The sequence below is a fragment of the Aquarana catesbeiana genome, linkage group LG05, assembly GCF_042186555.1.
Source record: "Aquarana catesbeiana isolate 2022-GZ linkage group LG05, ASM4218655v1, whole genome shotgun sequence".
Lineage (NCBI taxonomy): Eukaryota > Metazoa > Chordata > Amphibia > Anura > Ranidae > Aquarana > Aquarana catesbeiana.
Genome location: NC_133328.1, coordinates 128,068,117 through 128,086,932, shown reverse-complemented (window position 1 = coordinate 128,086,932; position 18,816 = coordinate 128,068,117). Strand labels below are relative to the sequence as shown.

Here is an 18,816-nt window from a genome sequence, read left to right as displayed (position 1 = left end):
TTTTTCCAGATTACGATTACATTCTAGCCGCCTGCATGATTACAACCAATGACATTACCAGTGGATAAGGAGAACGTTGGGCACCTGCATAGCATCCTTGTTGATCCTCCCCTGCCCCCCTCCTTCAGCACTAGGGTTTCATTAGCTCAGTGATGGAATAAAACTTAGGGAGAAGAGTCACTACCAGTGTGTGGGTGTTTCTGCATTGTGTAAATCGATTTAGAATCATTTTTTACATTTTCGAATGGCGTGCCTCGAGACTGTCCATCATTTTAAAGGGTGCCTTGACCAAAAAAAAAGGTTGAGAAACACTAGTATACAGTGAACTGTATTAGCACAGTGATACATCAATCTTTTCTTTGTTAACCATTGGAAAGATGAACTTATATTCTCTTCTTATTTATTTCTATTAGATATCACTGACAGAATCCCGCTTCAAGGCAGACAGAAGAGCACATGACGTGTTAAGGAATCTTCTTCTACATGGCCATGTGGATGACTCTGCTGTCCCCTGTGTAGCTGTGTCACTGTGGTATTGTGTGTTTGTACAGGGAACAGAATCAGCCTCCAATGCTCAGTGCATGTAGATTAACAGAGCTCACTATGTGTCTAACCAACAACGGGTCATCTAAAAAGGTCAAACCTGACATAGATATTCTATTAAAAGTAATTTCATTGAAGGCTAGTCCAAACCATGTAGAGATGAAAGAATCAATAGAGGTAAAAGAATCAGAGGTTATTTCAGTAGAAGCTTGCAGAATGTTGAAATCAATTAGAGGCATTATTAGAATATAAATCAGTGATTTGAAAATCTTTTTGCTCATACATTTGACATGAGGAAATTAATTATAAGAACATGAATTCAGATTTGAGATCTGTGAACCAATATGTTTGCAACTAAAGGCATTTCACATTAGATTGTTTTCTAAAATTTGTAAATGCCATGTTTAAAATAAACACATTCCATTGAACCAAAGGCTGCTGATCCTTCATTTGTCTCTTGGGTAATCCTAATTTCTATGGATACTAGGAAATCATACCACTCTTCCTTGGTCAGCAGTCTGGGGGAAAATGGCAAACGGAACTCTTGGGCTTTCTGACTTGGCATGCAAAATAAAAAACAAAAAAAAAATGCTGCAGTCAGGTCATCACTACATAACACACAGCCTGCTAATGTGTATATATAATGTATGTAATTGTAGTGTATATAGTTTTTAAACTAGCAAGCTGCATAGCAGATACCTGGTCTGGAATGCCAAAACCTGGAGCTCTCTATCGTGGAAATAAATGTTGGCCATCATTCCCATTATTGTAAAGGACCAGTAGTATCACAATGACAAATAAACGAATCAAACAGTCAAAGAGAGTTATTTACTGTAGAGTGTAAATAAGACATATATTATTTGTAGATCATATTTAACAACGGCCATTTAAATAGCTCATAACACTTTACAAGAAGCACAGATAAGGCACAGGATAACTGGATACTTGCAATGCAAATTCATTAAATGCATTATCCAAGATGATTCATTCAAATGTTGTCCTTCAACCAATTCTTTCATGCTATTTATATTACGTACATCTGTAGTTATGAACATAGGAGAAACATTTCATGGTTTTAAAATTCACAAAGCAGCACTTTTACTATTTTATATTGACCATGGATATCTAAAAAAAATAATTTCACAAAGACTGAAAATATCTGCTAAGGGAACTGCTGCCTACAATATAAAGAAAAGGTTATATATAGCAGAATTCCGGTCAAAAAATTATGAAAAAAATGAATAGTCCATTGAAAAATAAAATGCAATAAAAAGCCGCTTTTGGGGCATAACTTCAATTTGGAACCTCCCTCCACAGTACTTCCTTTTCACTAGTTTACCAAATTGAATGACAGCCAGCATCATTCAAGGGATAGTCCACCTTCTCTAAGATTACTAAATGCACCTACATTGATAGAAAAAAAAGTGTGCTTTTATTCATTTTTTTTTTTTTTTTTTTGCATTGGAGCCTGCAAAGCATTACTACTATGATCAGAGGATTAAGGGTTGCAATGCATAGACATCTCCACCAGCTACAGTTCTGTATATCAGTACAGACCTTCGGTTATGGGGCTTGAGAAAATATCAATAGATGACAAATGTAGTGACATCACTACATGGTGGCAGATGTGATTTGTATTCCCTCCATTCACAGATCTCTGTGAATTATGCCAAATCCCAAAAAATGACAGGCGCCTGTGGTAAGAAGAACCCTCTGATTCAGTAAGAAGGGGACCTGCAAACTGTGACCATGTTTCATGTTACACAAATATGGGTGAAACATGAAACATGGAAGAAAGGAGCCTTTCAACCTACTTCCTCTGAGCCCAAGCTGTCATGGACCAGCCCCTAGCCTGTGACTAGACAGTTAAAAGAAAAGACACACAGTGATAAGCTGAATTCTGAGTCACTCTCTGTATTTCTCCCTTGCTTGACTTCAATGTTAAGAGAGCCCAAATTTGAATGAGCTGCCTAATGCTAAAAAAAGGTTTAGTAGCACTTTTCACATGCATGCAGGTTGGCAAAGTGCCTTGGTGTGCCATCCAGAATAAATAAATTACATTTTGCAGTCCAGACTGACTTTCTGTGAGCTAAAGTGTCCGGAATATTCAGAATAGTTGTCCAGGGAAACTCACAGCTCTGTAATTGTGTTACAGTATATCGTAAAAATCTGCATCCTAAAGCCTCGTCAAAGTCAGTGGCACAAGACCATCCTTAAAGGGTAATATGCTAGACAGTTTAGGGTGGATGCTCGTTAATAAACTGCACAGTTTAGGGATAACTGTGGGTTCTAGTACTGAGATTTTTTTTTTTTTTTTTAAAATGATATTCATGGATCTCAGCGAGTTAGTCTCTTCCATCCATGACCATTTCAGCATGTCATTTTACAAAATGTTCCTATTTGTCTTGTTTAAGCGAATACAACAAGGTGATTATGACACCACTGCCAGTCCAAAACCAAACTAGATCTTTCAAGGACAGAACATCCGATGTTTGACTAAAAAAGATCAATGCTGACAGAACTATTTTGTGTCCTCACAAGTTTGGAGCATTGACTTTGAAGTATATTTAATAAATGCAGACAATTCCTCCCCGGTTAGGGATCTCTATATGCACATAGTAGAAATTTTGCAAAGAATTAAATGTGTGGGTTGGCATCTTCTGGTTTGTGTTCTATACATTTAATGGTGTGACAAGTTTGCTTGAAAATATTGGGTTGAGCATGGCTGCTTTTAAATAGACCCATCTAGGACAAAGTGACAGTATCTCTTGCTCTTCCGCAGCCAATGCTAAAATAGGCATGTCTATAACGTGGGAAAGAGGCGATGTCATGTGACAGAGTTTGGGCCTAGCAGCTAATTGCTGGGCCTGAGCACTGTCACAGGTAAGCATGTCATGCTCTGCCATACCTGGAAGTATCTGGTATTCTTTCTGGCTGCAGAACAGAAGCAAGGGATCACTGGTAAGGTATGTATAAGAGGTCGGGTGATGCCCTTTCCAGACATTATCACATTGTCTTTTTAAAGAAGGGGTGTCCAACCTGTTGACCTTCCTGGGCCACATTGCAAAGAGAAATTACCTTGGGCTGCACATAAAATACACTAAGAATAAGGATGGCTCATGAGCAGTTCCTCCTGCGGCTCACTGTATCCAGTAACGATCATCGCAGGTAATTGCTGGCTGCGTAGAGAGCTGCGATCAGGTGCGTCTGCCGCCGACCTGTCATAGTGAACGGCCTAGAAGCTGCACCTATTCGCGGCTCTCCACACAGCCAGCAATCACCTGTGGTGATCCCTACTGGATGCAGACAAAGTGGACAAATTCTTATTATAGTGAACAGAGCCAGCAACCGCACCTACCTGCTGAGAGCCGCAGGAGGAACTGCCACTACAATTCACACCGGCCCTAATTGCCAGTGTGAATGTAGCCTATGTATGTGCTGTGTGGGGAAGTGGGAGTGCAATTAAAATCTAGGGGGGCACAGCTCACCCCAGCACCCTGCTATATCTGTCCATGCAGCATTTACTTAACTGGCGCCCCTGCATTCCCTGCTGTCAGTGCTGTTGCAAACATGGCAGCCCATGGCACCCCTCCAGGAGTGCATTTGCCTGGCTTGTCAATGTTTGCCGCAGCTACTATGTTTGCATGACATTCCCAGCTTCCCTACAGACGTGCATTATCAATGTCGGCCTCAGTAGCTGCTGTGCTTGCACAGCATCCCGTGTCCCTCCAGATGGGCCTTGGCATGTAAAACTCTGTGGGGCCGTGGGTTGGACACCTCTGCTTTAAAGCATTGTGTGCATCACTGCCTATGATAACTGGTCAAATGTCAGAAAATCTCTGTGACTGTTTAGTATTTCAGATTTTTTTTCTACACTGAAAAGGAAGTGAGCCAGCAACCCCTCATTACAGTCATTAACACTCATCAGCTGGGATAAAAGTTGCAGCAAGTTCCACAGAAGTGTTAATAAAAAAACATGGGAAGGTTGTTGTCAGTGATATACCTCCTTTACAACTATTCATACTCTTTACAATATGATTGTACAACCTCCTTTATATTCGCCAACATCTAGTACAAAGGCCTACCAGGATGGATATAATTTGGATATTTTAGGCAGGCCCTCACACTGCATTTGTTGGTAAATCTGAAGGAGATTTTAAAATCAGATTGAAAAGTGCGTGTCCAGGTTACCACTTTTAGTTAAATATTAGAGATTATGATCAGTGGTTCTTCACTCATTAACTGTAACAATCATACAGTTCTATAGGCAGCACCACATTGCATTGATGTATCACATACAGTGTCATATTTAAATTAGTGCTTCATTTCCCGTTATTGGTACATACAATTTTACTCCAGCATTTACACAAGCTCTGCTAAAATTCTAATTACAGTCCTTTCTACATGGCTAATGTAAATTTATTCATAGTTCATGTACATATCTTTTTAGACATCAATTCATAATTACACACTGATCACAAGTACACAATTCGGTGTATCCAAACAAGTCCCTGGCGCTGAAGACTCTTCTTTCTCCAGACATTTTCCCTTTTTGTTCTTCAGTCATTGAAGCGAGGATGGCCTCATCTTACCTGAGGTCTTTGGGGTGGTGGGACGGAGGGCCCTGGCAACATGAAAGAAACAAGATGATAAATGATACAATATTATGGAAGATAAAGGATTAGGGAAGATATGTTTGGAAGATACAAGATTAAAACAATGCATTCCTTTGATGTAGTCCATCACTTGGGGTAAACTTGTCAAGAAGACATGAAGGCTGCTATTGCTGAACTCTTTTTCTGAGAATGTTAGTTGCTGACCGGTGTGCCAATTGTCATTATTCAATATCTTGAGTAACTAGCCTGGAACAATATACTCATAATGACTTCGACTATTTTCTGGTTTTCTTGATCTACACTCTCCATCTAAGTCAGCGAGGTTTTTTTCCCTGAAGTTCAGCTCTAGGGTCCTTTCACACTGGGGCGGGGGCGTTGTCGGCGGTAAAGCGCCGCTATTGTAAGCGGCGCTTTACTGTCGGTATGCGGCCGCTAGCGGGGGCGGTTTTACCCCCCTGTTAGCGACCGAGAAAGGGTTAAAACCACCGCAAAGCACCTCTGCAGAGGCGCTTTGCCGGCGGTATAGCCGCGCCGTCCCATTGATTTCAATGGGCAGGAGCAGTAAAGGAGCGGTATACACTCCGCTCCTTCACCGCTCCGAAGATGCTGCTGGCAGGACTTTTTTTTACCGTCCTGCCAGCGCATCGCTCCAGTGTGAAAGCCCTCGGGGCTTTCACACTGGAATGAAAGCAGCGGCTGTTTTGGGTCGGTTTGCAGGCGCTATTATTAGCGCAATATCGCCTGCAAACCGCCCCAGTGTGAAAGGGCTCTTATTGTGCCTGTAAGCCTCTGAAATAAAGAGTGAAAAAAGCATATCCCTCTATAGTGTGTACTAGCTTCAATCCAAAGCACAGTTGTGGTTCCTATCTGCCCGCTTCTCCCTCTGCTTTTTGCATGAGTCACTTCTGATAGTCTATGCCAACACCACAGAATATGGGGGGGAGGCCCCCCAAGCACAAAGAAGATGATTGACTGCCTCAGCTGTGCACGTTTCCCTATGAGACTGTGTATAGTGAGGCGTGTCCACTCAGGTCTTGGATTACATTTAGCTCCGTGCTTTATGCTTTGTAGTGTGGTATCCCCACCCATTGCCTTCTAGAGCTGAGAAATGCTGTGTAAAATGTGTGCTTTAGAGCAGTGGTTCTCAACTCTGTCAAGAACTCCAACAGGCCATGTTTTGGGAATTCCTCTTAGATAAAATAGCTGTCCAAAACACCAAGCCATTGACTCTGATTTAAAGCATCAGTGCAAGATAAAGGAAAACCTGCAAACGTGCCCTGTTGGGGGTACTTGAGAAAAGGGTTAAAAACCACTGCTTTAGAGGGCTGTAGAGAAGAAAGTGCTGCAGATAAACAGGTACAACTTATGTAGGAGGAGTTGTTTCATCTCTGTCTATCACCTGAGGCCAGTCATTTCAGTGGGTATATGTAAGGGTTTAAAACCACTTTAAGTGCAGAATCCTTCAGCAACAAATCACAATCCATGTTGTGCTTGTCTGACTTCAGCAGAGTAAGTTCAGATCTGATCAGTTACTGCTACAGCACACTTTCAGTAAAAGAAATACCAAGTGTACATTACTTGATATTAGATTTATAAGTTTTAAAAATAATTTTTTGTTTGGCATGTGTAACCAGCTCTAAAAATACTTCCAGGACTTAATCTGGATACGACTGTTGCACCTCAGCACCTCTTAGTATGTGTTTTGTATTCCCTCCTTTTGTTTGTACAAATTTTCACCCATCAAAAGCTGACCGGCAAGTTATTGGTTCACGCTAACATGTTGAGATAGAAAACGCGGTTTAGATTCAGTTCCTGGACTTCAAGTGGAAAAACCCTCATAGTGCACAAGAACTGCTGGACCCTTGTGCAAGATCTATCAAAGGCAGAGCAGCTTGTCATTTTATTCATAGACTATGTTGTAAATATTGAAGGTTCACGCACACTAAGTGCAGAAAAAATGGCAGAACCTGTGGCAGAAAAAAAGCAGCATAAAAAAATGCTCATAGTGGTTCATATTGCACAAGAGTTTAGGAGAATTTATTGGCATTTGCATTTGTAAGCATTTTTTCCGAAACATTCCCCTCTGCTCATTTTTAAATGTACACTTGAAAATGCTGAATGCTCCTAAATGCCACAATTAGGCATGTTTATGAGCGTTAAGCGTTTTTCCTGTCCAAAAGCCCCTCTCAAAGTGTTTTTTTTGCCTCTAAATGATCCTCTGAAAATATACCTGCAAATTCCATAATGGGCATGGACACATGGGCTAACATAGAGCTGCTTTAAGGACACAACACACCTGTATAAGCAGTGGCGGCCCGTCCATAGAGGACGCACCCTGATCTACATACAGGACGCATTGATTCCAACGGGAGGGGTGGGAGTGTTTTTTGAAGCACGTGATTAGAGCCAGAGGCTCTAATAGGCTTCACAAGTGTGTGGGCTCAGGGCGCAGAGCACTGTGCTCTGAACCCACCCAGTTGTGTGACGATAGCGAATTAATATTTGTTATTTTCACACTAAATCTCCTCCCCGCCAATCAGGAAGCGGGTCTGAGACCCATTTCCCGATTGGCCAAAAATGTCAGGCGATCCTATTGGACACCAAGGACGAGGAGAGAGGACACGCATGGCTGAAGCCACGGAAGAAAGGACACCGGAGCCGCTGCTCCCAGCCCGCCACCCGCCACGTTGAGGACACCGGAGCCGCTGCTCCCAGCCCGCCACCAGCCGCGCTGAGGACACAGGAGCCGCTGCTGCCAGCCACCCGCCACGCTGGGGACACCAGAGCCGCTGCACCCAGCCCGCCAACAGCCACCTGCCGCACTGAGGACACCGGAGCCGCTTCTGCCAGCCACCCACCGCGCTGAGGACACCAGAGCCGCTGCTGCCAGCCACCCACCACGCTGAGGACACCAGAGCCGCTGCACCCAGCCCGCCAGCAGCCACCTGCCGCACTGAGGACACCGGAGCCGCTTCTGCCAGCCACCCACCACGCTGAGGACACCAGAGCCGCTGCTGCCAGCCACCCGCCGCGTGGAGGACACTGGAGCCGCTGCCTGCAATCCACCGCCCGCCAACTAGATGGGGTAAGTGCCGGACCGACCAGCACACTGGGGGAGGTGGTTGTTTGCCGCCCCCCCCCCAAAGAAAAACTCACCAGCCGCCACTGTGTATAAGTAGAATTTTTTTATGCTTAGTGTGCAAGGACCCTAAGGTTTTTGTTTTTTTTTATATGTATATGGGCACTTTTCTTCATTACTTTGATAAAAATGAAGAAAGCTGCATTTAAAGGTAATTTATGATTAGAAATGTACACAGTCTGCCATTGGCTAATTTCCTAGTAATCATTTTAATCCAATGGCTTTAATAATTTCGGTCGTTGACTCCTGTAAGGAGTTTTGACTTTTCTGGTTGCATGCTTGTCCTTTTTCAATGATTGGGAAAATGTAAAAGCTGCAGACAGCTAGGAAACTAATATTTTAAGGTTTAAGGTTGTCATATTTCTCTAAATACTGGCAAACAGCTAAATACTTATCTGAGAACTGCATATTCTACCTACCAAAAGATTTGCCATTCTGCTTTGCCAGTCCTGAGATGAATGCACTGCCACTACAATGCACAGCCAAGGACGTGACACATCTATTCCCTTGTTCAGAAATGCATCATCCTATGTGACCTCCCCATCTCTTGACTGCTAATGCGACAGTGAGTCAGCATCACCTCTGACCAATAAGCAAAGAGCTAACCCAGATTGCTTATCACTGAAACGAGAATCACTAAAAAGAACTTCCTGGTAATGCAGAGTGGCAGAGGTTTATGGAGTGGAAGAAAGGGCTCTTGCACATGGACGCATTCAGGCTTACACTGCTAGAAATATGCATATTTCTGTGCCCCAGAGTCATAGGTGTTTGTGTACAGCCACCTGTGTACCAACCAATCAATAAGCTGGGTTGTACGCTGGTACACTTCTGCACGCAGACAGTTCATGTCCCGGTTTACGTGTAACAACTCAGATGTGTGGATACCAGCATACAACTACAGCCTGCCGTTGACTTATATAGGGTGCTAGCCGTAGCTGTACAGAGATGCCTGTCACACCTGGACGCGGAAATATGCTTAATTCTGGCAGTGTACACCCAAATGTCCATGTGCATCATCCTTTATAGCACCTTGTATGTTTTTCAGCTATGCATTCAAATTTTTGTCTTGAGCCCAAGTCAGCAACCTGTGGACCGCGATCTACCAGTCGATCGCAGCTGGATGACTGGTAGATCGCCTGGGCTTGCCGACCTGTGGTCACATGCCATGGATGAAGTGAACCGGGAAGCATAGGAACTAATTGCAGGCACGTATCGCCAGCTGCAGAGGGAGCAGAGCCGTGGCTGCAGTTGTTCTGCAGGGGCATTGGCCAACCGCATAAGCCGATGCCTCTTCTAAAGTTCTGGCAGGAATATCAGGTGGAGTGATACCAACAGCACTCCGCCTCTTATTCCTGGTAGCCGCGGGATTCACAGAATGAAGCAGTACTACTGCATGCAAGGTCAGTGTCACTGGGCTTAAGGATACTGGATACAATAGCATTTTATGGGCACAATAGTAGCTTTATGCTATTGTGCCCATATAGATGCACAATAGCAGCTATATGGGCACAACTGCACCTATAGGGGCACACTAGCATAAAGGTGTTATTGTGCCCATATAGATGCACAACAGCAGCTATACGGGCCCAATAGCAACTATGTGGGCAAAACAGCATAAATATGCTATTGTGCCCATATACAGTGGGGACGGAAAGTATTCAGACCCCCTTAAATTTTTCACTCTATGTTATATTTCAGCCATTTGCTAAAATCATTTAGGTTCATAATTTTCCTCATTAATGTACACACAGCACCCCATATTGACAGAAAAACACAGAATTGTTGACATTTTTGCAGATTTATTAAAAAAGAAAAACTGAAATATCACATGGTCCTAAGTATTCAGACCCTTTGCTCAGTATTTAGTAGAAGCACCCTTTTGATCTAATACAGCCATGAGTCTTTTCACACCTGGATTTGGGGATCCTCTGCCATTCCTCCTTGCAGATCCTCTCCAGTTCTGTCAGGTTGGATGGTAAACGTTGGTGAACAGCCATTTTTAGGTCTCTCCTAAAAGCTTAATTGGGTTTAAGTCAGGGCTCTGGCTGGGCCATTCAAGAACAGTCACGGAGTTGTTGTGAAGCCACTCCTTCGTTATTTTAGCTATGTGCTTAGGGTCATTGTCTTATTGGAAAGTAAACCTTCGGCCCAGTCTGAGGTCCTGAGCACTCTGGAGAAGGTGTTCGTCCAGGATATCCCTGTACTTGGCCGCATTCATCTTTCCCTTGATTGCAACCAGTCGCCCTGTCCCTGCAGCTGAAAAACACCCCACAGCATGATGCTGCCACCACCATGCTTCACTGTTGGGACTTTATTGGACAGGTGATGAACAGTGCCTGGTTTTCTCCACACATACCGCTTAGAATTAAGGCCAAAAAGTTCTATCTTGGTCTCACCAGACCAGAGAGAATCTTATTTCTCACCATCGTGGAGTCCTTCAGGTGTTTTTTTTAGCAAACTCCATGCAGGCTTTCATGTGTCTTGCACTGAGGAGAGGCTTCCGTCGGGCCACTCTGCCATAAAGCCCCGACTGGTGGAGGGCTGCAGTGATGGTTGACTTTCTACAACTTTCTCCCATCTCCCGACAGCATCTCTGGAGCTCAGCCACAGTGATCTTTGGGTTCTTCTTTACCTCTCTCACCAAGGCTCTTCTCCCCCGATAGCTCAGTTTGGCCGGACGGCCAGCTCTAGGAAGGGTTCTGGTCGTCCCAAACGTCTTCCATTTAAGGATTATGGAGGCCACTGTGTTCTTAGGAACCTTAAGTGCAGCAGAATTCTGTCTCTGAGCTCTTCAGGCAGTTCCTTTGACCTCATGATTCTCATTTGCTCTGACATGCACTGTGAGCTATAAGGTCTTATATAGACAGGTGTGTGGCTTTCCTAATCAAGTCCAATCAGTATAATCAAACACAGCTGGACTCAAATGAAGGTGTAGAGCCATCTCAAGGATGATCAGAAGAAATGGACAGCATCTGAGTTAAATATATGAGTGTCACAGCAAAGGGTCTGAATACTTAGGACCATGTGATATTTCAGTTTTTCTTTTTAAATAAATCTGCAAAAATGTCAACAATTCTGTGTTTTTCTGTCAATATGGGGTGCTGTGTGTACATTAATGAGGAAAAAAATGAACTTAAATGATTTTAGCAAATGGCTGCAAAATAACAAAGATGAAAAATTTAAGGGGGTCGAATACTTTCCGTCCCCACTGTAGATGCTACTGTGCCCATAGAGATGCACAATAGCAGCTAGATGGGCACAATAGCATAAAGATGCTATTATGCCCATCTAGCTGCTATTGTGCCCATATAGATACAAAATAGCAGCTATATGGGCACAACAGCAGCTAGATTGGCACAATAGCAGCAATATGGGCACAATAGCATAAAGATACTATTGTGCCCATATAGATGCACAATAGCAGCTATATAGGCACAACAGCATAAAGATGCTATTGTGCCCATATAGATACTAGTGTGCCCATATAGATGCTCTTGTGCCCATATAGTTGCACAATAGCAGCTATATGGGCATAAAAGCATCTATATGGGCAAAACAGCACCTATAACAGTGGATTAGCTGCGCTTTAGCAATAGACTATTATATCCCGTGGGTTTGGTGTGCTTTCTGAAACGCCTTGCTAGGTTACCTCGCTAACAACAGGACCCTGTGCCCAGTGATCTTTGATTTCTCCCATGTTCTACAGGTAGATCTCCACCTCTCAAAGGTTGCCTACCCCTGGTCTTGAGTTTCTCTAGGCATAGAAATAAATTCATTAATTTGTTTATCTGCTTTGACAAAAGAATGTGGCACGACCATAGAAAAGTTAAAGTTTTGTAAAAGAGCTTAGAAGCAGAAGATACATGTCTATATGTTTGCTATGAACAGCGGTATAGTTGCTAGTGCCTCCTTGTCATTTTGACTATACAAGCAGAAACTCACCTGTGGGGCACTTGCTGGGGTAAATCCGTTCACCTGGTTCAAATAGTTCTGGAGGTGGCAAGTCTTCCACTGGGTGAAAGGGGAACTTGGATTCAAAGTCATCTGAAGAATAGAGAAGAAGTCGGGGTTCATTAGGATCTCTGCATAGTGTATTGGTTCTGATTGCCTTTCCTAATAACACAATTTATTTCTCATGATCACGTACAGTGTTATTTAAGTAGTAAAATAATAGGCTACACTCTGCAGAGTTCCTGCAAGACAGCTTGCAGTCAAATGTCCCCACCACATTCAGACACCGACCAGAGCCAATTTGAGAGAATGGTAATTAACATATTAGAATGTCTTTTGGGAGGAACCTGGCACAAATAGAAATAACATACAAACAATGCATATAGCACCCTTGCAGAACCTAGGGCACACAGCTGAAATGCAAGAGTGAATACATGGGTCAAATTCTGAAAGAATTTTCTTTCTAAAATTTTTTACTAAGAATTTTCCTTCGAATTTCATACCATTAGTGGGCCGCAGCAAAGGGCAATTTTTCGCTCGGCCATTGAATTTGAACTTTTTTGAAAAATTTATGATTTTATAATCAATGATGGCAGAATCGTGTGAGAAATATAATCGAAAAAGAAATGTACATGAGCAGAAGAAAAGAAAATTCACGGAAAGAAAAGAAGACTCCCGGCCACAAAAATTCCTTTCTGTAGCAACATGAGGTGAAATTGAAGGCTTGGTTGGTCGAATTTCAAAATCAATGGTGGCACCATCGGATCACAAAACGCACTAAATTTCTGATTTACGAAAGAAAATTTCTTCGCAATTTGGTCCATGTATGGCTTACATTAGTCTCCAATGCCTTCCCTAGTATGGTACAGCAGCTTAAAGAAAGACTAAAATGTATTTCACTATAGTGTAAATTAGAGATGCACCAAAATTTCGGTGGCTGAAAATGGTGTTTTCAACCATTTTCCAATACAGAAAAAGGTGCGGATAATGGCACCAAAAACGCATGCGATGTTACAGCGATTTTACTGTGCTTATGGTGTGTTTTTTTGTGACTCAAAAACTGCATCAAATACATAACACGGGTGTGTTATTGATGCGTTCTTCCTGCGTTTTCAATGCATTTCCATGGGAAGCTGTGTTTTTGGTGCGTTTTTTTTTTTTTTGACCAAAAATGTAGCAAGCAGGATTTTTAACACCACAACAGAAGTGCAACAGACCAGTGTGAAGACATACATAGAATTTAAAGAGATGCATTTGTCTTGAGCTTTTCTTGTGCTAAAGGTGCCGATAATGGTCGACAATAAATTCATATTAATTTAAATTCATGATATTAAATTAAAAAGTTAAGTATAAAACAAGTGTATATATATATATATATATATATATATATATATATATATATATATATATATATATATATATATATATATATATATATATAATTTTTTTTTTTTTTTTAAACTGTCATTTTCGGTTTTGGCCAAGTGCATCCTGAATTTTTGGTTTCGGCACCAAAATTTCCATTCAGTGCACCTCTAGTTTAAAAGCTTTAATTAATTTAATATCACCCAAACATTCACCTGTCATGCTTGATTTTTTTTTTTTTACATTATTGATTGACTACCGTTCTATACATCATCAGAGTATGACCACTTCTTCATATACTAGTGGTCTAGATGCAGCCTCTTACCGCCTACATTCAAGTTCCCCAGGCAGCACTGTGGCGGGCTGTGGAGCGGTGGCAACCCATCGAGCATATACAAGCTGACTAATAGTCTTTTATTGTAAGAGAGCTTAGTATAAAGTTAGAACCATTGTGTAGCTCTGCAGTAGAGGAAGCAGAACCTATTTAAATGCAAACTATATATAACAGTAACCTGTTTTGATCAGATTATTTAAATTTAAAAGAATCTCTTACATATGTATGTTTATCTAAAAAAACTGTAAAGACATATGTTCCCTTTCAATAAGCTACCTTATTGTAAAATATAGACAATGGAAAGCAAACACTTTTTATAGTTCTGTAACATGGAACACTCCAGGGAAAGAAGAGCTATATAAAGAAAACAAATTCCACATGGAATATAAAGGGAACAAATTCCTTCTGGAATATAACAGGAACAAATTCCTTCTGGAATACTGCAGTGTAAATGAAAAATGTGTTTTGATTGTTAGGTCACGTAAATTCTGGTGTCCCGAATCTGTAAGTTTGCCTCTGCAGAAGATATCATACTCGTTATACAGTGCCTAAAATGAATCTGCAAAACCGAATTGGTGCTTCTATGGGTTTTATTGTGTGAGCCCAGGACCATGCTAACCACATGCACAGGTTTTGCAGACAGTTGGGTGATGCAAGTGAATAGAATAGCTTATCTGCTATCTACTGCTATAATAACTGTCTGTGTATAACCAGAATGTCCCATGTATTGGAAACATGTTGATCATGGTAATTTTTTTTGAAGATGATATTCCTTGTTTTCATTAAAAAAAACATGTACAATGCAATTATAATAAACACTTTTTAACCATTAGTCTGAAAACGTGAGTCTTGTGAGCTGCTATGCCGATTTATTCTTGTTTTAAAACCTCTAAGAAGCCCCCAACTACAAACACTCTCATATGTGTTCACTGAAAATTCATTAAGGACTAATAGCGCCGTGGCCTGAAGCGGCATGGAATAGGACGCTGAACGACCGAGCTCCGCTGGCCATCAATCCTTTCAGAGCATCCTGAGACCGCAAAAAAGCAACCATAAACCCACAAATCAGCGCCGCTGAACCGCGAACCTGTCAGGAATATGTCGCCGCCGAAGAAGGCAACCTCTGCGGCTGTAAAACTAGGACAATTCCGCCGACAAGACACAGACTCCCCGAGCCAAGATGGCGCCGCCGCGCAGGGAGAGGAGCCTTCTGTCTGGACGGACACAGCGAGGGTGCTGGAGGCAATCACTTAATGCCAAGAAGCCATCACAGCCTGCCAGACCACCCTTACAACGCGGATCGAGGAGGTTAAGGTGGACATCTCACTAGTCAGGCAAGATTTTCAGAGACTCAAGGGCAGGGTCACTGAGGCTGAGACCAGGCTGAGCAATGTGGAGGACTCCCTTCCCCCATTGCAGAACTCAACGACGGAGCTGCAGCACCAAGTTAGTCAGTTATTACAGAAGCAAGATGATATTGAGAACCGGCTCAGATGTTGCAACCTCAGATTTGTTGGACTCCCTGAGGGGGTAGAAGGGTAAGATCCCCCCACGTTTCTGGAAACTTTACTCAGTGATACCCATGGGAGAGAATCGTTCTCGCCAACGTTCGTGGTCGAACGCGCACATCGCCTGTCGGGCAGATTACCACCACCAGGAGCGCCCCCACGCACGTTTATAGCAAGCTTTTTTGAATTACAGAGATAGAGATGCCATACTCCGTCTCAGTAGAGTGAAGGGTAATATTCCCCTAGGAAACAAAATAGTTGCCGTCTTCCCGGACTTTTCAGCGGAAGTGCAGCGAAGAAGGCGCACATTTATGGAAGTCAAGAGGCGCCTCTGCATTAAGAATATCAAGTACGCAATGCTTTTTCCAGCTCGGCTCCGCGTGGAGGGAGAGGACAGGGCTCACTTCTCTGAGGATCCTGAAGCTGCTATCGCATGGTTGGAGCAAAGAGAAGCCCACAGATAAGTAGTTATACTACCTCTTTTCGGCTCTGCGTCACCTCATGGCCCCTCGGGGTCCCCCTCATGATTATACCCCGGACAGTCCCACAGAACTATTTAAAGATGGAAACTATACACAAGCCCAAGGGCTGTGCGGACAGCTTTGTGTAACTCACGATTCTGAGGGGTTGAGCGATTGATTTGCACCGACCTGGTTTGATTCGAACTGTCCCCTCTGCGCGGGCATGCTCTGATGGACAGTACAGTCACACACCCTCATAGGTGGTTCTGGCAGGCTGAGGTTCGAGAGATTTCCATTCAAGTATTACCAATATAATTTTGCACGATAGTCTCCTTCCCGACCTCTGTCTTGGTGGAACATTTTATAGATATATGCCCCTAATTTAGAAATATGCGGTCCCCATATCTAGCTGGCGGAGTAAGTATCTGATCTGGAGCACTCACCATGTGACGTGAGTCGAGTCCTGTAATGTGCAACGGTACACAGCGTATCTTCGCCCTACTTATCAAAGTTCACCACCTGACATGGAACACACAGATTATGGCTACGCTGTATATACTCTTTAAGGTTCCTGCACTTATTATTACTCTGTTGACAGTGACTGCCTCAAAAATATTGGTACGGTATAACCTTTTTTCCAAAGGTTGGACATTGTTCATGCCATGTTGGCAGTTCGGGATAAATGCTCACACCAGTTCTGGAAGGTGTAGGGCAGGGTGGGGGGTTGGGGGTTTAAGAATCTTACAAGATATACTGTATTGCCCTATGTCAATTGCATGCTTTCGTTATTATAATAGTCCCATGGTGTTTTTGGTAACGGCTCCTCGATGTAAAATTTGTGCTAGGGTGCTGATAACTATGGGGGGGCCTGAGTCCTGGAGTTCATTACTATCTTCACATCCCCAGATGTCCAACTTGAAATTTATTACGTGGAATATCCGCGGCATTAGGGACCCCATAAAGAGATCAGCTGTGTTTTCACTACTTAAGAAACAGAGAGCAGATGTGGTGGCTCTGGTGGAAACGCACGCTGAGTGCCTTACACACAAAGTGCTTAAGCGGCCGTGGATTGGGTGGGCATTCCATTCAACGCACACCACGCTCTCAAGGGGGGTCTCGATCTTAATAGCCAAAAATACTCAGTTTGAACTCCAGGACTCGGTGATTGACCCTCAGGGTAAATATATTTTCTTAAAGGCTAAGCTGCATGGGGATTTGATTCTCCTTATGGCATTTTACGTCCCGCCTCCATTTAATTCTGCTGTCATTACTGCTGGGTTTGATTTTATGACTCTACATTCTAACACTCCGGCTATATGGCTAGGTGATTTTAATAGCGTTCTAGATCCTGCCTTAGATAGATTCAGTAGCTCATCAGCTGAAACAGTGTCATCACATCCTACAAGGTTCGCTAGACTCTTAACAGATTTTAATCTGGTAGATACTTGGAGAACTAGGAATCCCACAACTAGGCAATACTCCTGCTTTTCCTCATCGCATCGCACCATGTCCCGTATAGATCTTATCTTAGTCTCCAAGATACTTCTCCCTAGATTGACGGATGTAGGTTTCTCTCCTAGATCCCTTTCGGATCACTGTCCCTATTGGGCCACACTTACTGTTCCGCACAACCGCCCGCCGGCTGCGTGGCGGTTGAACCCCTTTTGGTTGACTTTGTTACCAGAAGATGATGACCTCTCGACGGAATGGGGAAATTATTTTCTAATTAACGAGGGTTCTGCCCCGGTACAGCTGGTGTGGGAAGCATATAAAAAGCATGCTCATATGATTTTGACCAACAGAATGAATAAACTCAAAAGGACAAATAGCACCACACCTTGCCTTAATAAATGAAATACCTTTTAGGCCGGGCTCACACTGCTCCGACATGGAGGTCAGATGACTTCCGATCCATCCGACTTTGCCCTACGACTTCATGTCCGACTTCAATGAATGGGATCCAACTTTGATCCGCCTATACCAGGCTCTTTGAGTCTGGTATGAATCTTGAGGGGGGAACCTCACGCCAAAATAAAAAAAAAAAAAGCTTGCCCCCCCCCAGATCCATACCAGACCCTTATCCGAGCACGCACGTCAGGAAAGGGGGGGGGGCTTGTCCTCATGTTGATGGGGACAGGGGCCTCTTCTCGACAAGTGACCACCCTGGTGTTTTTTTGGGGTCTGCTGGCAGGGGGCTTATCATAATCTGGAAGCCCTTTTTACAAGGGGGCCCCCAGATCCCGGCCCCACCATATGAATGAGTATGGGGTACATCCCGCCCAGTCCAATTTTCAGCTTTCTTTGCTGTTGCATTTTGAATGACAATTGCGCGGTCATGCGGCGCTGTACCCAAACAAAATTTTAATCATTTTTTTCCCACAAACAGAACTTTCTTTTGGTGGTATTTGATCACCAATGGGGTTTTTATTTTTTGCGCTACAAATAAAAAAAGACTGAAAATTTCTGGAAAAAAATAAAAGTTTTTCTTCGTTTTTTTGTTACAAAACTTTGCAAATAAGTAAGTTTTCTCCTTCACTGAAGAGGCTGCACTGAGAGGCACTGATGAGGCAGTACTGATGTGCTCCCAAAGTCGGAGCATATGTTCCACCAGTGTGAACCGGGCCTTAACCATTAACAGTGTCCATGTCCCACATGTAGGTCATGCAATCATTACATAATATACCTTGTTAAACAGTCTGAGTTATCGGAATATATTGGACAGAAGGAAATCGTTGTCTACAGGAAACCCAGCAAGGTCAGGCAGTAAGAAAAGAATTGATCCAACGACCTCATATTTTATCAAAACGTTTCAGTGTCCCCCTAGTAGTATAGGTGAGTTGATACAATGAAAGGTCATCATTAACCCCTTCCTGCCCACCCTGGTGCCCCCTTTAAAAGC

At 43.0% G+C, this 18,816-nt stretch overlaps 2 protein-coding genes across 6 annotated transcripts in view; one reads left to right on the top strand and one right to left on the bottom strand.

Moving 5' to 3' along the window:
- The window catches only part of SCRN1 (secernin 1), a 53,711-nt gene extending 52,735 nt beyond the window's left edge, over nt 1-976 (top strand). For both annotated transcript variants that reach the window (XM_073630177.1, XM_073630176.1), the window contains exon 9: nt 414-976. The gene's annotated coding sequence lies outside the window, so the exon portion shown is untranslated. The remainder of the gene's footprint in view (nt 1-413) is intronic.
- A 376-nt stretch (nt 977-1,352) lies between these two features.
- The window catches only part of WIPF3 (WAS/WASL interacting protein family member 3), a 125,647-nt gene continuing 108,183 nt past the window's right edge, over nt 1,353-18,816 (bottom strand). For all 4 annotated transcript variants that reach the window (XM_073630171.1, XM_073630172.1, XM_073630173.1 and 1 more), the window contains exons 7-8: nt 12,241-12,342; nt 1,353-5,167 (exon numbers count right to left, since the gene is read on the bottom strand). In XM_073630171.1, coding sequence (XP_073486272.1) covers nt 5,127-5,167; nt 12,241-12,342 — 143 coding nt within the window. In that variant the 3' untranslated portion in view covers nt 1,353-5,126. The remainder of the gene's footprint in view (nt 5,168-12,240; nt 12,343-18,816) is intronic.